This window comes from Mustelus asterias, chromosome 1 (genome assembly GCF_964213995.1).
Source record: "Mustelus asterias chromosome 1, sMusAst1.hap1.1, whole genome shotgun sequence".
NCBI classification, from domain to species: Eukaryota; Metazoa; Chordata; class Chondrichthyes; order Carcharhiniformes; family Triakidae; genus Mustelus; species Mustelus asterias.
In genome coordinates, this window is record NC_135801.1 from 49,705,715 (window position 1) to 49,726,277 (window position 20,563).

Consider the following 20,563-nt stretch of genomic DNA (forward strand, 5'->3'; position numbering starts at 1 on the left):
TGCTGCTAGCCCCATCTCAGCTGTCAGCCCGAGTGAGTTAAATTAGATTGGGTTCTGGCAGAGTGACGGATGCCTCTGTGGGCTACTTGTCCCAGAAGCCCAAGGACCAATTTAGGATGGGCCTTAGGCCATCTTCTTTGGTCACATGCTTGGAACCGCTCAACCAAGTTATGCATCTGAAAACAGGCCACAACCAATTTAGTGCCCAAAGCTCTCAATTATGAAAGATTTGTGAAAAAGGAGCTTTTGCTCGCTCCAAAACTGGAGCTATCTATGCAGCACTAACTTTACAGCTTCATATTGCTCTGGCTGAATGTTTGGAGCTGAAGCTGATTGTAAAGTTGAGAGGAAATACAGTTCACCCAAGTCACAAATATTTACCCAAATAAACAGAAGCACGAGACAGTTTTTGCTTTAATTTATGAAATGTATTATTGTCTTTAAAAAGAAATTCAGCAAAGTCTGTCACTTAATCCATCAGAATGCACAGTCAGAGCTCATGATAACAATAGTTGCTTCCTGCTATCAGTTCTCTGTCAGATGCTAACTGACTTGCTGTATATGTTGTGTTTCTAGTTCAGTTCTCCAGCACTGGTGTTTCTTGTTTTTTATGCCATTCTCACATTCCCTGAATCTGGCTAAAGCTCAGGTAAAGTCAATAAAGAGACCCAAGTTAGTTTCCTGTCTCATGGGCTTTGACAGTATGTGTCTGTTCCTTTGTTAAAGAGTAGTTTCAGTTAAAATTAAAACTGCAAAATCAATCACCATTTCTAGTGTCAATATTTTGCAGTGACTGAATTAAGGGTAATTCTGCTTTGTAATATAAAGGATTCCTGGATATTTGCGAGATTCAGATTCCATAAATTCATCTTGCAAGTTTCAAGTCACTGAATAAGTTGAATTTACTTATGGGAATGGTGTTCCATAATAACATTCATTTTTGAGTAAAAACCTCAAATTGTTTTGAAAAGTGGAATGACCTTTTCTGATTACCGGAATCAAAAATCTTCTGCTCTTGTTACTACAGTGGCAAAGTAGAATGTTGAGGTAATAATGTCATAACATGAATCTGAATATATAAGATTGTCCACGTCCTCTAATGTAATACAGTTTACAAGTACCATACATTCACTGAATGTACACATCAACAGTTGTTATAATTAACAAAGAAAGTCATTCAAGTTTTGTTTTATACTCAGATTTACACTAAATGTAGGACTTCAAAGTCCAGCTATAAAGCACCATCATGTGTGGAGAGATTTAACAACCTGTTTCACTGATATACCAGTTTGAACTAAGCAAAGCATTAACAGGATTCATGTTTAAGACAAAGGAGCAGCAGACTGAAAACATCTTCAGCATTGAGTAGTTGCACTGAACTCACGTTACCAAAAAAAACCACAACGGAAAATCAATCAGTGGCTAAGAACAAAATGACATGAGATACATTCTGCAACAATGAGCTCCTAAGAAATTCACAGTGAGCGAAATCATACCAAAAAATGGCTGTGTTGTTTCTGGTGAGAAAACCGGCATGTTTCTCTCAGTAAACCGGTTGGTTTTCCTCCACTGCTCACACTTCCAAAAAAAAATCTGGGGGCGTGATTCACACTGTCATAGAGGTGGGCGGGGCTCAAACACTCCAGCACATGTTGGCACTGCCAGGGTGGCATGGTGCCATCTTGGCAGTGCCAAGGAGCAGTACCAAAGAGCATTACCATGGTATTGCCTGGACATGTCCCTCACACCTCGGGATTATACTTATCTTTACGCCCCCGGGGAGACCCCAATGACATGTTCACATCTGTGTGAACTAGCTGTGAATCGTGCTGTGACATCATGTCGGTGCAGTAACAATATCTGGTTCGGGGGGGCAGGGGTCACGATACGGCGGGTGGCAGGTTAATAGTATGGAAATACATTCTAATGCATGCAAAGCAGATTCCTGCCCGCTATGGGCATGAACTTGATGACGTTGCCTGTGAGGGGCGGGGAAGATCCGAAGTTGCTTCCTCGCCGGCGAGAACTGCAACTCCGGGATCTTGAGCCTCCCGCCAGCATCCTTGCAGACGGTAAAAATGGCAAGATTTTGCCCAATAAAACTGTCTGTGTGCATTCCACCAGTGTCTGGATTTAAAAGTGAGAATCTTCCTGCTCCACAAAGAGAATGAACTGACTCATTTTCACCCAAAGAGCAAAGATTTGTAAAATAAATCAGAGAGGGGTATTGTGGTTAATGTTTGAAATGGGTCCAAGAGGCATGGCAATGCATTTTGGAAGGAACGAAAAGATTGAAGATTCTGCTGAGAAGATGGGTGAATAAGATTGAAAGAAAAAGGAATAAAGCACATGTTGAGAAGTTTGGTAAATGTCATTGAGATGTAAAGAATTGAAGATATAAGAGAGTGGATGGATGAGATTGCAGAGAAAGTGACTTGAGGGATAAGGGATAAGGTTATGTAATGTTGAGGTCTATCAAAAAGGGAAAGGCTGGTTCAGCAAAATAGCCTCTTCCCATTCTAAACAAATGTTATATTCTCATGATTTCCATTGTTTTGTAATCTACAGGCATTAAATCAGGATGTATATGGCATTACAAACATACATTTACAATAGTTTAAAATTTATACACAGCAATCACACACAAGGCCTCTTCAAGTCTGTCAGTGTGTGTTTGAAACCTCCTGCTGGTTCTGGTTAGCTTATTCTTGAGTCCTCCCACATCTCATCACTCTTGAATTTCATAACAATATATAATCCTAAGCATTCACAGCTATCCCAAGAAGAGGTATTAAAGTAGAATGTTTTTTTAAAAAGCTAAGAACAAAAACGAGCTAAAATCTGCACAGGTAATACAAGCATTACAATACATATGAATAACCATTATTAAGAATTCAAGGTTCAGGTATTAAGAACTAAAAGGAAACAGAAATCATTATAATCCCTTTCCAAGAGCACCAGGCTGCTAGGCATCAATTGTGCCACATATTTCACAGCATCAATTTAGCCACTAAAGAGATGGCATTCAGCCCCACCAATAAGTGGATATCATCAGCTTCAAACACCAGAAACAAAACAGCAATGTGTATTAAAAAAGTTAGAGGGTACAATCTCACAGTGCCACATGCTAAAAGAGGATGCTACTTTCCAAACATAAATTACTTGTTCAAATTCAAAACTTGTCATTAACTCTTTGCCATTTGTGCCAGATGCACCCTAACAAGAGTTTTACAGTTTTCGTTCCTCAGGTCTCACCATGAGAGAAAAATTAAACAATCATTTGCCATTGTTGCTCCAAGTGTTCATGCAAGGCACTATGGGATAAGGCACTGAGATTTTTCTCTTTTTCAAACAGTTTTTTCTGTTGAAGTCACAGTGACAGCTCTCAGCACCGTTAGACCTCTGAACTGTCAGTGCTGTAGCTCTGTCCTGTGGTCATTGTTTCATTGCTTCCAGCCCGTTTCTCGTTCGACGACTGCTTCCCACCAGCAGTGCTGTTCCTGCGCTTCAACAACAGGACAATGATGGTGGCCATACAGACCAAGAGCAGCAGACCGCCAGCTCCACTAACCATGGGGAGGATACCACCTTCCAACTCCTCATTGGTGGTGGGCTGAAGTGGTTTCTGATACTGCTCACCACTGGGCAGGTAGTCCTTTTGAGTGATGATGATTTTATTGGCACGGTCCAGTGCTATATGCTGGATATTAGTGCCTCGGCTATTCTCTGCTCCAATGTCCTGGGCCAAATCTGGTTCCCTTTGAGCTGATCGCCGGCTGCGGTTGAATACCAGGCTGTTGGAAAGGCTTCCTGTGGAGGGCATTGAATGGTACAAAAACTCCACACTTCTCTTGCCGATTCCTCTAATGGAATTCTCTTTGGAACGGACTGTGTATATAACATGGACATACCACTCTCGGCCAGCAGCTACCTGGAAGAGAATTAGAGAAACACAGTTTGAACAAAGAACAAAGAAAATTACAGCACAGGAACAGGCCCTTCGGCCCTCCAAGCCTGCACTGACCATACTGCCCGACTGAACTAACACCCACCTACCCTTCCGGGGACCATATCCCTCCATTCCCATCCTATTCATGTATTTGTCAAGACACCCCTTAAAAGTCACTATCGAATCTGCTTTCACTACCTCCCCCGGCATCAAGTTCCAGGCACCCACCACCCTTTGTGTAAAACACTTGCCTCGTACACCTCCATTCAGAAACACACTCTTCCACTGCTACCCTCTGCCTTCTATGACCAAGCCAGTTCTGTATCCACCTTGCCAGCTCACCTCTGATCCCATGCAACTTCACCTTCTGCACCAGTCTGCCATGAAGGCCTTACTGAAGTCCATGCAGACAACATCCTACCCTCATCAATCATCTTCGTCACTTCCTCGAAATACTCGATCAGGTTAGTGAGACACGACCTCCCCTTCACAAAACCATGTTGCCTCTCGCTAATACATCCACTTATTTCCATGTGGGAGTAAATTCTTTCTCCAAACATTTCCCTACCATTGACGTAAGGCTCACCGGCCTGTAATTACCTGGATTATTCTTGTTACCCTTCTTAAACAAAGGAACAACATTGGCTATTCTCCAATCCTCTGGAACCTCTCCTGTAGCCAGTGAGGATACAAAGATTTCTCTCAAGGCCCCAGCAATTTCCTCCCTTGCCTCTCTCAGTATTCTGGGTTTGATTTGGTCAAGCTCCTTCATTTGTACTGTAAATTGAGTAAAGTTAGGTGCACTATAACTGAAGCAGAAAATTTCACTGTTATGTCTTCCAAGAGTTTTTTTTTCATTATGATTTCATTTCCTGCAACAAGCCTCAGCAATGATCTAAATATGGCTCCCCAGAGTTTGGAAAAAAACCTGAGATAGCATTATTAATTTTTAACTGATTGCTTTCCATGCTTTCCACTGTTTAGAGCGGTTTGATTGCACTATCCTTTATACAGCTATCACCTCTGTTAGTGCCTGAGGTACCTGACCTCAGTTGCAACTGAGACACATCTTAACTGCTCTTTACAGAAGTTGATCAGGCAGATTGATTGCTGGGTGTCTATTACACATACTCACTACCCTGTGAGATAAAACATTCTCTCAATCTCTGGTTTCAATAGATGTCGATCGATTTTATTTTCTTTCAACCTGTATTTTCAGCCTTTTGAAGGCCTGAATCACTTGGACAGAGCAAGGGAATGGGACTGCTTGACAGAGAGCTAGCATTGACTCAGTTGGTCAAATGACCTTCTTCTGTAGCATGATGGATCAGTGATATCGCCTGTCCTTGTTCTTTATTCCATTGGGCACACACCCAATTCCTTCAATATTCTTATCCTTCCCACTCTTTCTGAATCCTCTGAGGATGAAGGGAGGCATTTAAATTTACAACTGTAAAAGGCACACCTGGGCCATCCGAAGACTAGCCATAGACTAGCCATGGGATGAAGGAATACAATATTAAGGGAAAGACTCTTAGTACTGTGAGGATCAGAAGGACCTTGGGGTCCGGGTCCATAGGACTCTAAAATCGGCCCCGCAGGTGGAGGAGGTGGTTAAGAAGGCGTATAGAACATAGACATAGAACATTACAGCGCAGTACAGGCCCTTCGGCCCTCGATGTTGCGCCGACCAGTGAAACCAATCTAAAGCCCCTCTAATCTACACTATTCCAATATCATCCATATGTTTATCCAATAACCACTTGAACGCTCTCAACGTTGACGAGTCCACCACTGCTGCAGGCAGGGCATTCCACGCCCTTACTACTCTCCGAGTAAAGAACCTACCTCTAACATCTGTCCTTTATCTTTCACCCCTCAATTTAAAGCTATGTCCCCTCGTGCTAGCCAACACCATTCGAGAAAAAAGGCTCGCACTATCCACCCTATCTAATCCTCTGATCATCTTGTATGCCTCTATTAAGTCACCACTTAACCTTCTTCTCTCTAACGAAAACAACCTCAAGCCCCTCAGCCTTTCCTCATACGACTTTCCCACCATACCAGGCAACATCCTGGTAAATCTCCTCTGCACCCTTTCCACATCTTTCCTATAATACGGCGACCAGAACTGTACGCAATACTCCAAATGCGGCTGCACCAGAGTTTTGTACGGTTGCAGCATGACCTCCTGGCTCCGAAACTCAATCCCTCTACCAATAAAAGCTAACACACCGTACGCCTTCTTAACAACCCTATCAACCTGGGTGCTAACTTTCAGGGATCTATGCACATGGACACCCAGATCCCTCTGTTCATCCACACTCCCAAGTATCTTACCATTAGCCCAGTACTCTGTATTCCTGTTACTTCTTCCAAAGTGAATCACCTCACACTTTTCCACATTAAACTCCATTTGCCACCTCTCAGCCCAGCTCTGCAGCTTATCTATGTCCCTCTGTAACCTGCCACTTCCCTCTGCACTGTCTACAACTCCACCGACTTTAGTGTCATCCGCAAATTTACTAATCCATCCTTCCACGCCCTCATCCAAGTCATTAATAAAAATGACAAACAGCAGTGGCCCCAAAACAGATCCTTGTGGTACACCACTAGTAACTGAACTCCAGGATGAATATTTCCCATCAACCACCACCCTTTGTTTTCTTACAGCTCGCCAATTCCTGATCCAAACCACTAAATCACCCTTAATCCCATGTGTCCGTATTTTCTGCAAAAGCTTACCATGGGGAACCTTATCAAACGCTTTGCTGAAATCCATATACACTACATCAACCGCTTTACCCTCATCCACATATTGGTATGGTGTGCTGGCCTTCATCAATCGAGGGATTGAGTTTAGGAGTCCGGGGATAATGATGCAGTTATATAAGACCCTCGTCAGACCCCACTTGGAGTACTGTGCTCAGTTCTGGTCGCCTCATTACAGGAAGGATGTGGAAAAGATTGAAAGAGTGCAGAGGAGATTTACAAGGATGTTGCCTGGATTGAGTGGCATGCCTTATGAGGATAGGCTGAGGGAGCTCGGTCTTTTCTCCTTGGAGAGACGTAGGATGAGAGGAGACTAACAGAGGTATATACGATGTTGAGAGGCATAGATCGGGTGGACTCTCAGAGGCTTTTCCCCAGGGTGGAAATGGCTGCTACGAGAGGACACAGGTTTAAGGTGCTGGGGGGTAGGTACAGGGGAGATGTTAGGGGGAAGTTTTTCACACAGAGGGTGGTGGGCGAGTGGAAGCGGCTGCCGTCAGTGGTGGTGGAGGCAAACTCAATAGGGTCTTTTAAGAGACTCCTGGATGAGTACATGGAACTTAATAGGATGGAGGGTTATAGGTAGGCTTAGAAGGTAGGGAAATGTTCGGCACAACTTGTGGGGCCGAAGGGCCTGTTTGTGCTGTAGTTTTTCTATGTTTCATACCACTGCCCTGTGACAGGTGAAATGTCTGATGTTACCTGAAGTGCTTTATCTAGGTTAGGAGGCTAGGAGTGAATCTTTTCAGCATGTGGGCAATAATTACAGCCAGGTCTTTAAACAGATTTTTATAAATTGGCAGTCCATCATTTTGTCTGACCTTACACATCAAATAAACAGGTTTATACATCAACTTCCTGAACAGAGGAGTACTGCAGAGCTGTGCTGAGACACATTTTAAAACTGTTCTAGGTTTGCTACTATATATTATTTGTCAATCACTGCTGCATTGATTGGGATATTCTTGCCTCAGGAAGGTTTATTTTTCTTTTGTGAGTAAGGCTCTGTTATACACTTTGCATTTTGCCCTCTTCCTCTTTGTAATTTCCAAAAATTCCACTAACCCTATTGAATCTGACCACTTGAGAGCAGCCTTGGTGATGTCTTCATTGTTCAGCATCTCTGCATAGAGACTAATTAGGCTGATTTTTAACCTAAAATAGTGCTGGGTTTGGGTCAAAATGGGGAGCAATTAAAAGTCTGATAATTTAGTTTCCTGACCCAAATCCACCTCCAACTTGCCCTTTTCCAACTTAAACTGAGGCTGGAGATTGGAGGGGACAGCTAATGTGCTCCAAGGAAATGGATTGAAGTTTTAAATAAGTTGAAGAACTTCATCATAATTCAGGATTTTAACCTTAACTCTGGTCAGCCAGCTTTCCTAAGTGTTAGGCTGACAATTTCACCGAGGTGATGACTTGATGGATTCAGGGGACGTGCCTTCACTCCTACCTCCTGGATCCATCTGCCTGCCAGAGGAGCTACCTCAAATGGGCTTTCTCGTTTGAGGTGACTGATCACATTCGTTGATTCCATCCCCCACCCAAAATAAGGCTTTCGACGAACTCTGTCCAACCTTCAAACTTTGATCCACTCCCCTGCCCCTAAGGTATTCCCCATCCTACTGAGACCTGTGATCTTCCCCAGTCACAATGTGTCTGACACCCACTGCCTTTAGAGCGGCAGGTGACCCACCCTATCAGAAACCCTCATATTATCTTTCCAATTGAGGCCCTCCCCTATCAGCTCCCCAATGCCCCCTTCCCCCCTGAATCGCCCTCCCTCCTAATCAGCAGCCTTCCCTCCACGTACCTGCGAGAGTTATCTTCTGCCATGATTTTCACTGACAAACCCCACTCCCCCCCCACCCCAACCTGTCAATCAGTGGCATCACTGACATGCTTTGGAGTTAATACTTTACAGTGTGTGGCGGAACCCTGACTTGCAGTTCTTTGTGAGTTAGATAAGCAAGTCTCCCCCCAGTGTGCAGAGGATTTTAGCAGCAAACTTCTTCATGTCACAGCACTGCACACCATTGCTTCCAACAAGCTGCAAAATTCAAAGTTCCTTCAATTGTTGTATTTTAAGTGAAACAACATTACAAGATAGGATAAGAGTGCCAATTCTCCTTAAACACGTTGGAATAACTTGCCAAAATAAACCATTACAAACTGTCCAACCCCTCATTTCAAAACAAATGATAGTCACAGTATAAGAGTAACCTAAATTCCATCAGGAATGCAGGGATTAATATCAAACATTCACCTGGAAAAGTGGAGCAGAAGCGAAGCTGAAACCATCAGATCCTGGCTGTTTCACAAGTGGTAATGCATCTGGGGCATCAATGGCCAACTTGGCATCGAAGGCAACATTACCAAAGGCTGGAGCTTGGGACTCAGGCTGAGCTCTGTCCTGAGGAGGGCAAGAGAATTTATGTTGATGCTTGGCTACTTATGAATAAGCAATTTGAATTACATTTCCATTTTTCTTCCCAATAATTAACAGAATCCAACGTACCAGAATCTTAAACCTGTATAATAAAGATGCGGAGTCAGCCAGACAACCAAATTCCCGATTTGTTGGGCTGTATTTGGGAACATATCCATCTGCACCAGTACAAAGGAAAACCTTCTCAATGTTGCAAATGAAAGAATCTCCCAAGTTCTGGACTGGGTCTACCATGACACGTCCATAAATGAGTGAACCTGAACAGAAAAATCATAGAAGACATCAAAATGAAAATAAATAGATAGTTAGAGGACACAAGAAGACCATTCAGCCAACTGCATCTGTGCCAACCTTGTTAGAGCAATTCAAAACTAATTCAGCTGCCCTATTTTCTCTCCACAGCAATGCATTTCATCCTGGTATTAATATTTGCATTGGATTGAGACAGAGACCATTGCCTCTTTTAGAAAACAGTTCAACAAGAGATAATTTAGATCTATATAATATATCTATATAAATATATCTATAGCTTTAATGCCCTTCCTATAATGGGTATCTAGAACTGCACACGGTGCTCCCACTGTCTAATAATGTTGTATTGTACAATTTTAACCTCACCCCTCTGCTCAGTTCTTCTAAAATTATAAAACCTCTTTTACACAGGAGAAGGGGAGAGATCAGAAAAAAGTGGGTAAAGTAAAATAAGTTACAACTTCAGGAGAATGTCCGTAATAACGCCTGTTAGTTGGAAGGAAAAGGTTAATAGATTGGCTCCAAGTTCAAAGAGTGGAAACCAGATGAGTACGATACTCAGTTTCAATCAGTCACAGGCAATCACAGCGGGACAGGAAAAAGTCCTTCTGTGGCTGAGCCAATCGAAGAAAACTTTGGAATATGGTAAACAACTGACAGCCAATCATGCGCCCAACTAAATAATTTGTATGTAGAAAACATTTTACATGAGCTCTTCCAAAAATTGAATTCTGAAAGGATGAGTGGTGTCCCAAGGGTAAGGTGTTGGATTGGGGGAAGGCTAACTTTATTGGGATCAGGCAGAAATTGGCAGCTCTTGATTGGGAGAGGCTGTTTGAGGGTAAATCCACATCTGGTATGTGGGAGTCTTTTAAGGAACGGTTGTTAGGGCTACAGGACAAGCATGTGCCTGTAAAAAAGGATAGGAAGGGTAGGATTAGAGAACCGTGGATAACCAGGGAAATTGAGGGACTGGTCAAAAAGAAAAGAGAGGCGTATGTTAGGTCTAAGCAGCTAAAAACGGAGGGAGCTCTGGAGGAGTACAATGAAAGTAGGAAAGTACTCAAACGGGGAATTAGAAGAGCAAAAAGGGGTCACGAAATGTTCTTGGCAGACAGGATTAAGGAGAATCCCAAGGCATTTTATTCATACGTTAGGAACAAAAGGGTTGTTAGGGAAAAAATCGGACCTCTCAGGGACAAAAGTGGGGACTTATGCTTGGAGCCCAAAGAAGTAGGGGAGATCCTAAATGAATACTTTGCGTCGGTATTCGCAAAGGAGAGGGATGTGTTGACTGGGAGTGTCTCTGAGGGGAGTGTTGAACCGTTGGAGAAAATCTCCATTACAAAGGAGGAAGTGTTAGGTTTGTTAGAGAATATAAAGACTGACAAATCCCCAGGGCCTGATGGAATCTATCCAAGGCTGCTCAGGGAGACGAGAGGTGAAATCGTTGGGCCTCTGACGCAAATCTTTGTCTCGTCACTGGACACAGGTGAGGTCCCAGAGGATTGGAGGATAGCCAATGTGGTCCCGTTATTTAAGAAGGGTAGGAAGGATAACCCGGGTAATTATAGGCCAGTGAGCTTGACGTCCGTGGTGGGGAAGTTGTTGGAGAAGATTCTTAGAGATAGGATGTATGCGCATTTAGAAAGGAATAAACTCATTAACGATAGTCAGCATGGTTTTGTGAGAGGGAGGTCATGCCTCACTAACCTGGTGGTGTTTTTTGAAGAAGTGACCAAAATGGTTGACGAAGGAAGGGCCGTGGATGTTGTCTACATGGACTTTAGTAAAGCGTTTGACAAAGTCCCTCATGGTAGGCTAGTGAAAAAGGTTGGATCCCATGGGATAAAGGGGGAGGTGGCTAGATGGGTGGAGAACTGGCTTGGTCATAGAAGACAGAGGGTGGTAGTGGAAGGGTCTTTTTCCGGCTGGAGGCCTGTGACTAGTGGTGTACCGCAGGGCTCTGTATTGGGACCTCTGCTGTTTGTGATTTATATAAATGATCTGGAAGAAGGAGTAACTGGGGTGATCAGTAAGTTTGCGGACGACACAAAACTGGCAGGACTTGCAGATAGTGAGGAACATTGTCAGAGGCTACAGAAGGATATAGATAGGCTGGAAATTTGGGCAAGGAAATGGCAGATGGAGTTCAATCCTGATAAATGCGAAGTGATGCATTTTGGTGGGAATAATGTAGGGAGGAGCTACACGATAAATGGAAGAACCATAAAGGGTGTAGAGACGCAGAGGGACCTGGGTGTGCAAGTCCACAGATCTTTGAAGGTGATGTCACAGGTGGAGAAGGTGGTGAAGAAGGCATATGGCATGCTTGCCTTTATAGGACGGGGCATAGATTATAAGAGTTGGGGTCTGATGTTGCAGATGTATAGAACATTGATTCGGCCGCATTTGGAATACTGCGTCCAGTTCTGGTCGCCACACTACCAGAAGGACGTGGAGGCTTTGGAGAGAGTACAGAGGAGGTTTACCAGGATGTTGCCTGGTATGGAGGTGCTTGGTTATGAGGAGAGATTGGGGAAACTGGGGTTGTTCTCCTTGGAAAGACGGAGGATGAGGGGAGACTTAATAGAGGTGTATAAAATTATGAAAGGCATAGATAGGGTGAACGGTGGGAAGCTTTTCCCCGGGTCGGTGGTGACGTTCACGAGGGGTCATAGGTTCAAGGTGAAGGGGGGGAGGTTTAACACAGATATCAGAAGGACATATTTTACACAGAGGGTCGTGGGGGCCTGGAATGTGTTGCCGGGCAAGGTGGTGGAGGCGGACACACTGGGAACGTTTAAGACTTATCTAGACAGCTATATGAACAGAGTGGGAATGGAGGGATACAAAAGAGTGGTCTAGTTTGGACCAGGGAGCGGCGCGGGCTAATTGTTCCTTGTTTCTCGTTTCAAGGCTTCATTCTATGATCATCTTGCTGGTGCCAGTACAGAGCGAGACTGCGGATAGTTGGGAACCTGTCTCGGGGGCAGGGAATTCAGATGGTGTTCGTGGAAGTGGAAATGACTAGGGTTGGGAAGCATTTTCCGATCAGGGCCAGTGTGATCTCCTGGACTCGTTTCGATCGCCTCAGGGGGTCGGAGAGGAATTTCCCAGATTTTTTTTTCCCCATATTGGCCTGGGGTTTTCACTCTGGGTTTTCGCCTCTCCCTGGAGATCACATGGTCTGGAATGGGGGGGGTGGGGGTGAGTTAATAGGTTGTGATGAACAAAGCATCGTAGCTGTGAGGGACAGCTCGGTGGATAGGATATTGGTATGTAGATAGGCTGGAAAATTGGGCGGGGATCCTGGATTCAGGATTCAATCCTGGACCGGGGAGCGGCGCGGGCTTGGAGGGCCGAAGGGCCTGTTCCTGTGCTGTATTGTTCTTTGTTCTTGTTCTTTGTTCTGTATGTAAACCACTGTAAAATCCCACATAGATGCATCCAAGAAAGATGATGGAGATACGTATCGATGGGCAGTGTGTGGGCGAATCAGACAGGAAGATCTTGCTCAAAGATCACTCATACCTGTGACCTACAGTCACCTCAGATTGGCTACCTGAGAGGTAAATGTATCATTTAATTGAAACTATTTTGTTTAAAATTCTCAATATAAGCATTGGACATCATTCTGTCAAGCATAATTTTCAGTTGGCGTGGTAGCTCAGTGGTTAGCACTGCTGCCTCACAACATCAAGGACCTGGGTTCAATTCCAGCATTGGGTGACTGTGTGTGGAGTTTTCATGTTTTCCCCTTGTCTGCATGTGGGGTGCTCCAGTTTCCTCCCACAGTCCAAAGATGTGCAGGTTAGGTGGATTGGCCGTGGTTAATTGCCCCATAATGTCCAAAGATGTAGATTAGGTAGATTATTCTTGGTAAATGTGCAGGGCTATGGGGATAGGGTGGAAGGGAGGGCCTGGATGGGATGCTCTTTTGGAGAGTTGGTGCAGACTCGGTGAGCCGGATGGCCTCTTTCTGCAGTCATCGAGTCTGCCCCAACTCTCCGAAAGAGCATCGCATCCATTTCACTCTGACATGTTAGTTGGGACATTGTCGAATATTGACCCAGATATATTCCTGGATTCTCTGTAACTAAGTTCAGATCCTTTTTAGGTGAGATAACATTACCCCATCTATAGATAATGTTGCCCCGTCCTGGCCTACATACGTAATGTATAAAATAAGAATGACTGACCTGCTTTTATTAATATAAATTGCCTCTGGGTCTGAATCAGAGGATCAACAGCTCATTTACCCTTCAATTTACTAATCCTAATTGTGGATTCATATCTGATCTTCTGGATCAGAAATTTGGGGAAACGTTGATGCAAATCAACATCTCAACTTAACATATTCCACAGCAGAAATTCCCAAATCAATGTTTGCCAAATCTCCCCCTGCTATAATGATTCAACCTGATAGTGTTGGAACTCCTGAAAACATCTTTTATCATCTACTTTGTTTGCGGGCGGCAGTGAAATGTTAAGGGGTTAACATCCCATGAATCTCCTATGATCTTGGCCATTTGTAAAAAAAAGTGAGCTCCTGCAAAAATGCAAACGCAGCTGGTTGCTGTAAGATAAAACATTAAAAGATAAAAGTTATTCTGAACTGTCACCCCGGCCTTGCAAAATAACAATTCCTCCTCGAGTAAACCGGTTTAGAGGAGACTCAGTTGATACATACATGATCTGCTGTCCTTGTTTGAAGGAGATAACATTCGCTTTATGGGCAAAGCAGCGTCCCAAGATATATGGGAACGGTTGCTATCTCACACTCGAGCAATGGTGGACGTGCAGTTTCGTTTCGATGGCAACCGGGGCTGGGTTTTCGACATATTTATGGTTTTACTCACATACTGTCTTTGTATTTACTCTTGCTGTTGCTAAGCACGTGATCTGGGTGAAGTTATACTGTGTGTACATGACTAATTGCTGAAAAAATAGTACAAAGGGAGAGACTGCTCTCTGATTTGGGGAGTATCGTTCGGCGAAGCTCAGCACACTGTGCTGAGTTAGTAAAGTGACCCTCCATAAGCTTGTACTTGCTTGAAAATAAAGGACTGGGTTTTCTTATACAGATCAGGTCTTGCTCTTGCATCAAGTGCGTAAGGGTCTCTGAAAAACGAACCTGACATTTGGCGTCACGAACAGGATTCCAAGATATACAGCTGTCCTCTGAGGCGGACTGAATAAGTGATCGCCTGGGTGTCGGTGGCGTGAGACGGACGGGCCCACAAGGTAAGATCTCTCTCACGACACTAAGACTCAGTCGACCCCTCATCCCCCGAGGCTCTGTGTTGACAGAACCCTGAGACGACGTACGTCCTTGAACACTGACTAGTCCTTCACCGGGAGGTTCGAGTCCCCCGGTTGCCCTGGTGGTTAGAGTCCCCAGGTTCGGGGTTAGAGTCCGCAGGTTGGTTCAGTGAAAAGGTCCAGGGTTAGAGTCCCCAGGTAAAGGGTGGTTAGAGGCCCCTGGGTTCGGGGTTAGAGTCCCCAAGTTAGAGTCTTTCGGTGGCTGGGGTGCGAGTCCCGAGGTCGGTAGAATTTGAGGTTCGAGTCCTCTAAGACGTAGTAACAGGTGGGAATTACTGGGGAAATATTATAACTTAATTGGCAAATTGATTAGAGAAAATCTAAGGTTGACCTCATAATTTGAGTAGTTTTTGTATTTCAGTGTGTTTGTGTGGTGTGGTTGCTTGTCGAATGTAGGTGGTTGTTGTTGCATTAGATTGAAAGCAGGAGTTGTTAAAGCATGTTTGTCTTTGTGGAATATTTATTCAATTGTTTTCACAAAAAAAAAGAAAGGGTGGGAATTAGGTGAAGTTGGGGGCGTGACTGCTTGTGCCGATTGAAAGGAGATGCCTGTTTCAAACGCGCAGCCTTAGACTGGTTGTTGAGGGGAAATCCCCCACGCGAAGGTCAGGACACTGAAGTGGGCGTAGAGACAACAAGGCACTGCAGATCGTGAAGCACAAGTGGTCAAAGTCTCTTAACAATGGGTCAAACTTTGGATAAGTCAGGGGATGGGACCCCTTTATATAAAATGTGTCGTGAAAACCCAAAGGACGAGGAGCAACTCAGACGCTTGTCAGGGTGTTTAAACAAAAAACTGGGAAATGAAAATTGGCCACTAGGGGGAACTTGGGATTTGGACAAGTGTATTAAAGCAGAGGAGACTATTTGGAAACGCAATGCGGGAAATAGATGGAAGATTTTAATGTCATCTTGGAGAAAAAGAGCTGAGGAGTTAACCGAGAAGTCAAAGTTGGCCAGTTGGGTGGATAACGCACGTAGAAGAGGAATTAGCGCCTGTGATAATGAGGGGAAATTCAAAAATTGAGCGGCAAGCCGAATTGATGAAAGAGAAAAAATTGGAGGTACCTCCTGACATATCTGGTCTGCTGATGATGTTCCAAAATAATGATACGGATGAACAGCAGGGGGAGGATTGGTGGAATCGACCCAGTGCCCCACTAGAACCACCACCCCAACCGTTGTATCCACCTCTGCCACCACCAACTCAACCCCTAGCCCAGCTTCAACCCCAGCCTTCCTCCAATTATATCGTGACGGACTGAGTCCTGCGCACCAGGCGATACTAAAGACAGGGCTGGTACCTTTTAACAATTATGATGATTTGGAAAGTTGAGCAACGGCTGTAGATAACCACCAGAAATCTACGGTAGCCGTCATTGCCCCGATGAATATAACAGACACCGGCGCCTGTGCCGCTGCAAAGACAGAAGGGACTCAAATCAGGTTAAATTGGTTGGTCTGAAGCGTGATAGACCAAAGAGGGGAGTAAAGGGTTAAAAGAAACAAGCAGGCACTGACTGTATGGCACAGAGAGAGAGAGAGGATGTAATTGTGCGATCGAGAGCCTCATGTGCTGGAATTGGGTATAACAGATCAAAGTGAATTGCTTCTGTGTGTGCGAGTTTAATAAATTACTTTCCCTCAGTTGAAATTTTATGATAGTGCAATTGAGGCAGGGTCAGGATTCCTTAGTCTTGGTGGCCATGGTCATTTTCAAGAGTAGGAATCGGACAGAGATTTGAGCTCTGCCATGTGGGAAAGGTGGCATTACATTACATCTGAAAGGTTGTAAGGAGAGTTAACCATTTAGGCACACAGTAGATTTGAGCTTGTATCTGCCTGTGTTGGTTACAAAGGCAGAGCGGGAGAAATAATTAATCATGCACATTTTTGAGCGCCCCTCCAGATGAGTTCTTAGAACCCCCACATGACTGCTTACTAAGGAACCAATTTCTAACCGCTCCCCGCTGTAAGTTTTAGGGCAAGTCCTCCATGATTAAAGAACCCAGGGATAAGGAGAATGGACAATTTGTTGAAATGGCCTGCTGGCTGTCAAAACTCCCAAGCGCAAACCTGTCGGTGGACCTTTACAAACACATGAATATGCAAGAGGCTGGGAATAACGAGAAGGTCGAGACAGGGATGATCTAATCAACCGGAAACAAAGGAGAAACCATGGCCAGCAGACGAGGGGTAAATAGCCCAGCAGCAAGACAATGAAAACGGAGATCAGCCCATCCACGGAAAACATTAAGACCCATCTCGCTGATGGGATACCGATCAGGCCGATTCAGAAAACATTAAAAAAGACATTAAAATATCGATTAAGGGCGGCCCCGACAGTTCCGGCCCTTTGTTCCAGTCGATCGAAACTACCAGTGATCAAAAATTGCTTTGTGCGAGAGAATCACCGGGGAGGCTTAAAAAGGACAAGCGAGCAACGGCTCGCGCGCTCTCTCTCTCTCTCTTGCTCTCGATGTGTGCCCGCTCTCTCTCTTAGCTTTTCGCCTCTTCCTCCTGGCACTTGGCTCTTCAGCTCTCGCACCATGTGTCCCCGCTCCTGCCCGCCAGCCGGACCCACATCAAGACAAGTAAAGCCGCTCTCAAAGTTGTAAGTACCTCCGCCGGCTGAAGTTCCCGATATAAGGTAGAGGACGAGGGTTGAAAGGGGGTGGTGTTTAGTGAAGTTAAGTGTGATAAGACTGTGTAAAAGTAAGAATTTACGTTGTGCCGATAGTGTTTCCTCCCATAGAAAATAGTTTAAAGTATAAGCTTTGTTATTGTATGGTGTGGTGTTGGGAAGGTTGATTTGCTGTTTGAATAAATTATTGTAACTTTGAAACCCATTTGGAGTTCGTCTTGCTTTTCTGTTCTCTCATCCGTGTACTCTGGCGGGGTCACAATTTCAAGGGCTCTCACCGTAAATCCGGAGTCTAGAACCAGGGGTGATCTGAGCGCCTCGAAAACGCTCACTCGGGGGAAACGACTGGTCAGGGATAAACAGTGCAGTTTCCCTCTTTCTCTCTCTCGTGGAAACTACCCAAGTGAGGTGGTTACAGGGTGGCCGTTTGCTCCACCAACGAGAGAGAGACTCACCCAGGCGTCAGTGGTGGTCAGGATACCTGGTGTGGAATAAGGTCCAGGTCACTGGTTAGGTATAAACAGTGAGCCTGGCCCAGCGCTCTCTCCAGCGGAAACTGCCCCAGTGCGGCGTTCCTCGGCTTTGAAGTTTCAGAGCCCGCTGGAAAGAGACCCCACAGGCATTGCTGTACACCGATACCAGCCTGTGCGTGGAGTAAAGGAAACAGACCCACTACACCGCCCAGACCTTACTGACGTCCCACTCCCTTCTTTGAACCTTATCTTGTTTGTTGACGGCAGCTCATCTATGTCCCCCTTGGGTACCCCCCTCTCTGGATACGCGATTGTCGATGCCGCCTCCACATTAGAATCGGCGGCGTTTGACCCCCCGGTGACTGCTCAGAAAGCAGAACTTTTTGCCCTCACCCGTGCTTGCATTCTAGCCTCAGGAAAGTCAGCAAATATTTACACTGACTCTCAGTATGCCTTTGGCATCTCCCACGACTTTGGCCAAGTATGGTCTCAGCGTGGGTTTTTAATGTCCTCGGGCATGCCCATCCAGAATTCTTTGTATGTCCAAAACCTTCTCCAGGCAATCCTCCTCCCGAGATAATTGGCTATTATCAAATGCGCTGCCCATGCCTCTGATGACTCTGCAGTTACTCAGGGCAACGCTCAGGCTGATCAGGCTGCCAAACAGGCTCCGGCAGATCAAACTTTTATTGTGCCCTCTATGAGCAAGCAGGCGATAAATCGCTCGCCTTCTTCGAACACGACGGGCATGCCAGATATTGTCACTGTTCAGCGCTTGTAGGGGGACGCCCCTGCCTCTGAAAAGGACATTTGGAAGGCGCATGGATGTTCGCATCCTGCGTCATCAGGCCTTTGGGTTACTCCAATCGGCCAAGTGTGTATACCTGATGCTTTGTTGCCTTTGCTTATTGATTGTCTTCATTCTGATATCCACCTTGGCAAGGAGGGAATGAGTGGTATTATGCTCCGTACCTGGTGGCACCCCCGACTAGCTGAGGCAGCCCAGTCTCGTATAGCATCATGTTTGACATGCCAGCAAAACAATGTTGGTCAAGGGGTGAGATGCTCACCAGGAAGAACACCCTTGCCAGGTGGACCGTTTGAATGTATTCAGCTAGATTTTATTGAATTGCCGCGTGTACATTGCTACAAGTATTGTCTTGTGATTGTTGATGTATTTAGTCGATGGATAGAGGCTTTCCCAACGACAAAGCCTCGACGGTCGTAAAATTGTTACTAACTGAAGTAATACCAAGGTTTGGGGTGCCTCGACAAATTAGTTCAGATAATGGCCCCCACTTTGTAGGAAAAGTCAATAAGGAATTGTGTGATGCGTTACACATCCAACAACAATTCCACTGTGCCTACACCCCCAGGCAGCAGGAATAGTGGAAAGAGCTAAAGCTAAATTGACTAAGTTAACGTCCGAAACCGGCCTTAACTGGTTAAAAGTTTTGCCCCTAGCTCTGTACCACATGAGAATAACACCCCACTCTACTACTGGACTCTCGGCGGCAGAGCTAATTTATGGCCGACCCAGTAGATCACCTTGGGACGCCAATACAAGCCCGCCCACCCAGATAGACTTCAATGTTATGGGTGAGGAAATGCAGAAGTACTTCCAGCAGCTAACGTTGTCTCTAAAGTTTCTCCATTCACAGGTAAAGTGTGCCTTCGGGCCACCCTCACGGATATCAGACCAAGACCTTGAGGATCAGAACTGCTCCACATGGCTGCAGATAGGAGACTTTGAGCTGATTCGAGATTGGGATCGCCCCAAACTTGGACCAAGGTGGAAAGGACCGTTTCAAATGCTTCTCCAAACTCCGACGGCAGTTAAAGTCAGAGGACAGAATCGCTGGATCCATTCAAGTGACTGTAAAAAGTGGAAGCCAATTTCAGCTAATAAATCATGAGGATCATCTTCACCATCTTCAGCCTTTCGGCTATTTTCCTGTCACCAGGACAACCGGATCAACGGAAAGATAGACTGACTAATGGACGATTTCACTCTAACACCTTTTTGTACATGTGGTGTGACTAGTGGTGTTCCGCAGGGCTCTGTATTGGGACCTCTGCTGTTTGTGATTTATATAAACGATCTGGAAGAAGGTGTAACTGGGGTGATCAGTAAGTTTGCAGACGACACAAAAATGGCAGGACTTGCAGATAGTGAGGAACATTGTCAGAGGCTACAGAAGGATATAGATAGGCTGGAAATTTGGGCAAAGAAATGGCAGATGGAGTTCAATCCAGATAAATGCGAAGTGATGCATTTTGGTAGAACTAACGTAGGGAGGAGCTATACGATAAATGGCAAAACCATAAAGGGTGTAGATACGCAGAGGGACCCGGGTGTGCAAGTCCACAGATCCTTGAAGGTGACGTCACAGGTGGAGAAGGTAGTGAAGAAGGCATATGGCATGCTTGCCTTTATAGGACGGGGCATAGAATATAAAAGTTGGGGTCTGATGTTGCGGTTGTATAGAACGTTGGTTCGGCCACATTTGGAATACTGCGTCCAGTTCTGGTCGCCACACTACCAGAAGGATGTGGAGGCTTCAGAGAGAGTGCAGAGGAGGTTTACCAGGATGTTGCCTGGTATGGAAGGGCTTAGTTATGAGGAGAGATTGGGTAAACTGGGGTTGTTCTCACTGGAAAGACGGAGGATGAGGGGTGACCTAATACAGGTGTATAAA

At 45.1% G+C, this 20,563-nt stretch overlaps 1 protein-coding gene across 1 annotated transcript in view; it reads right to left on the reverse strand.

The window, feature by feature from the left end:
- Positions 1-417: 417 nt before the first annotated feature.
- frem3 (Fras1 related extracellular matrix 3) overlaps positions 418-20,563 on the reverse strand; it is a 209,039-nt gene continuing 188,893 nt past the window's right edge. Inside the window, exons 22-24 of the mRNA XM_078212092.1 lie at positions 9,240-9,427; positions 8,988-9,134; positions 418-3,931 (exon numbers count right to left, since the gene is read on the reverse strand). Coding sequence (XP_078068218.1) covers positions 3,395-3,931; positions 8,988-9,134; positions 9,240-9,427 — 872 coding nt within the window. The 3' untranslated portion in view covers positions 418-3,394. The remainder of the gene's footprint in view (positions 3,932-8,987; positions 9,135-9,239; positions 9,428-20,563) is intronic.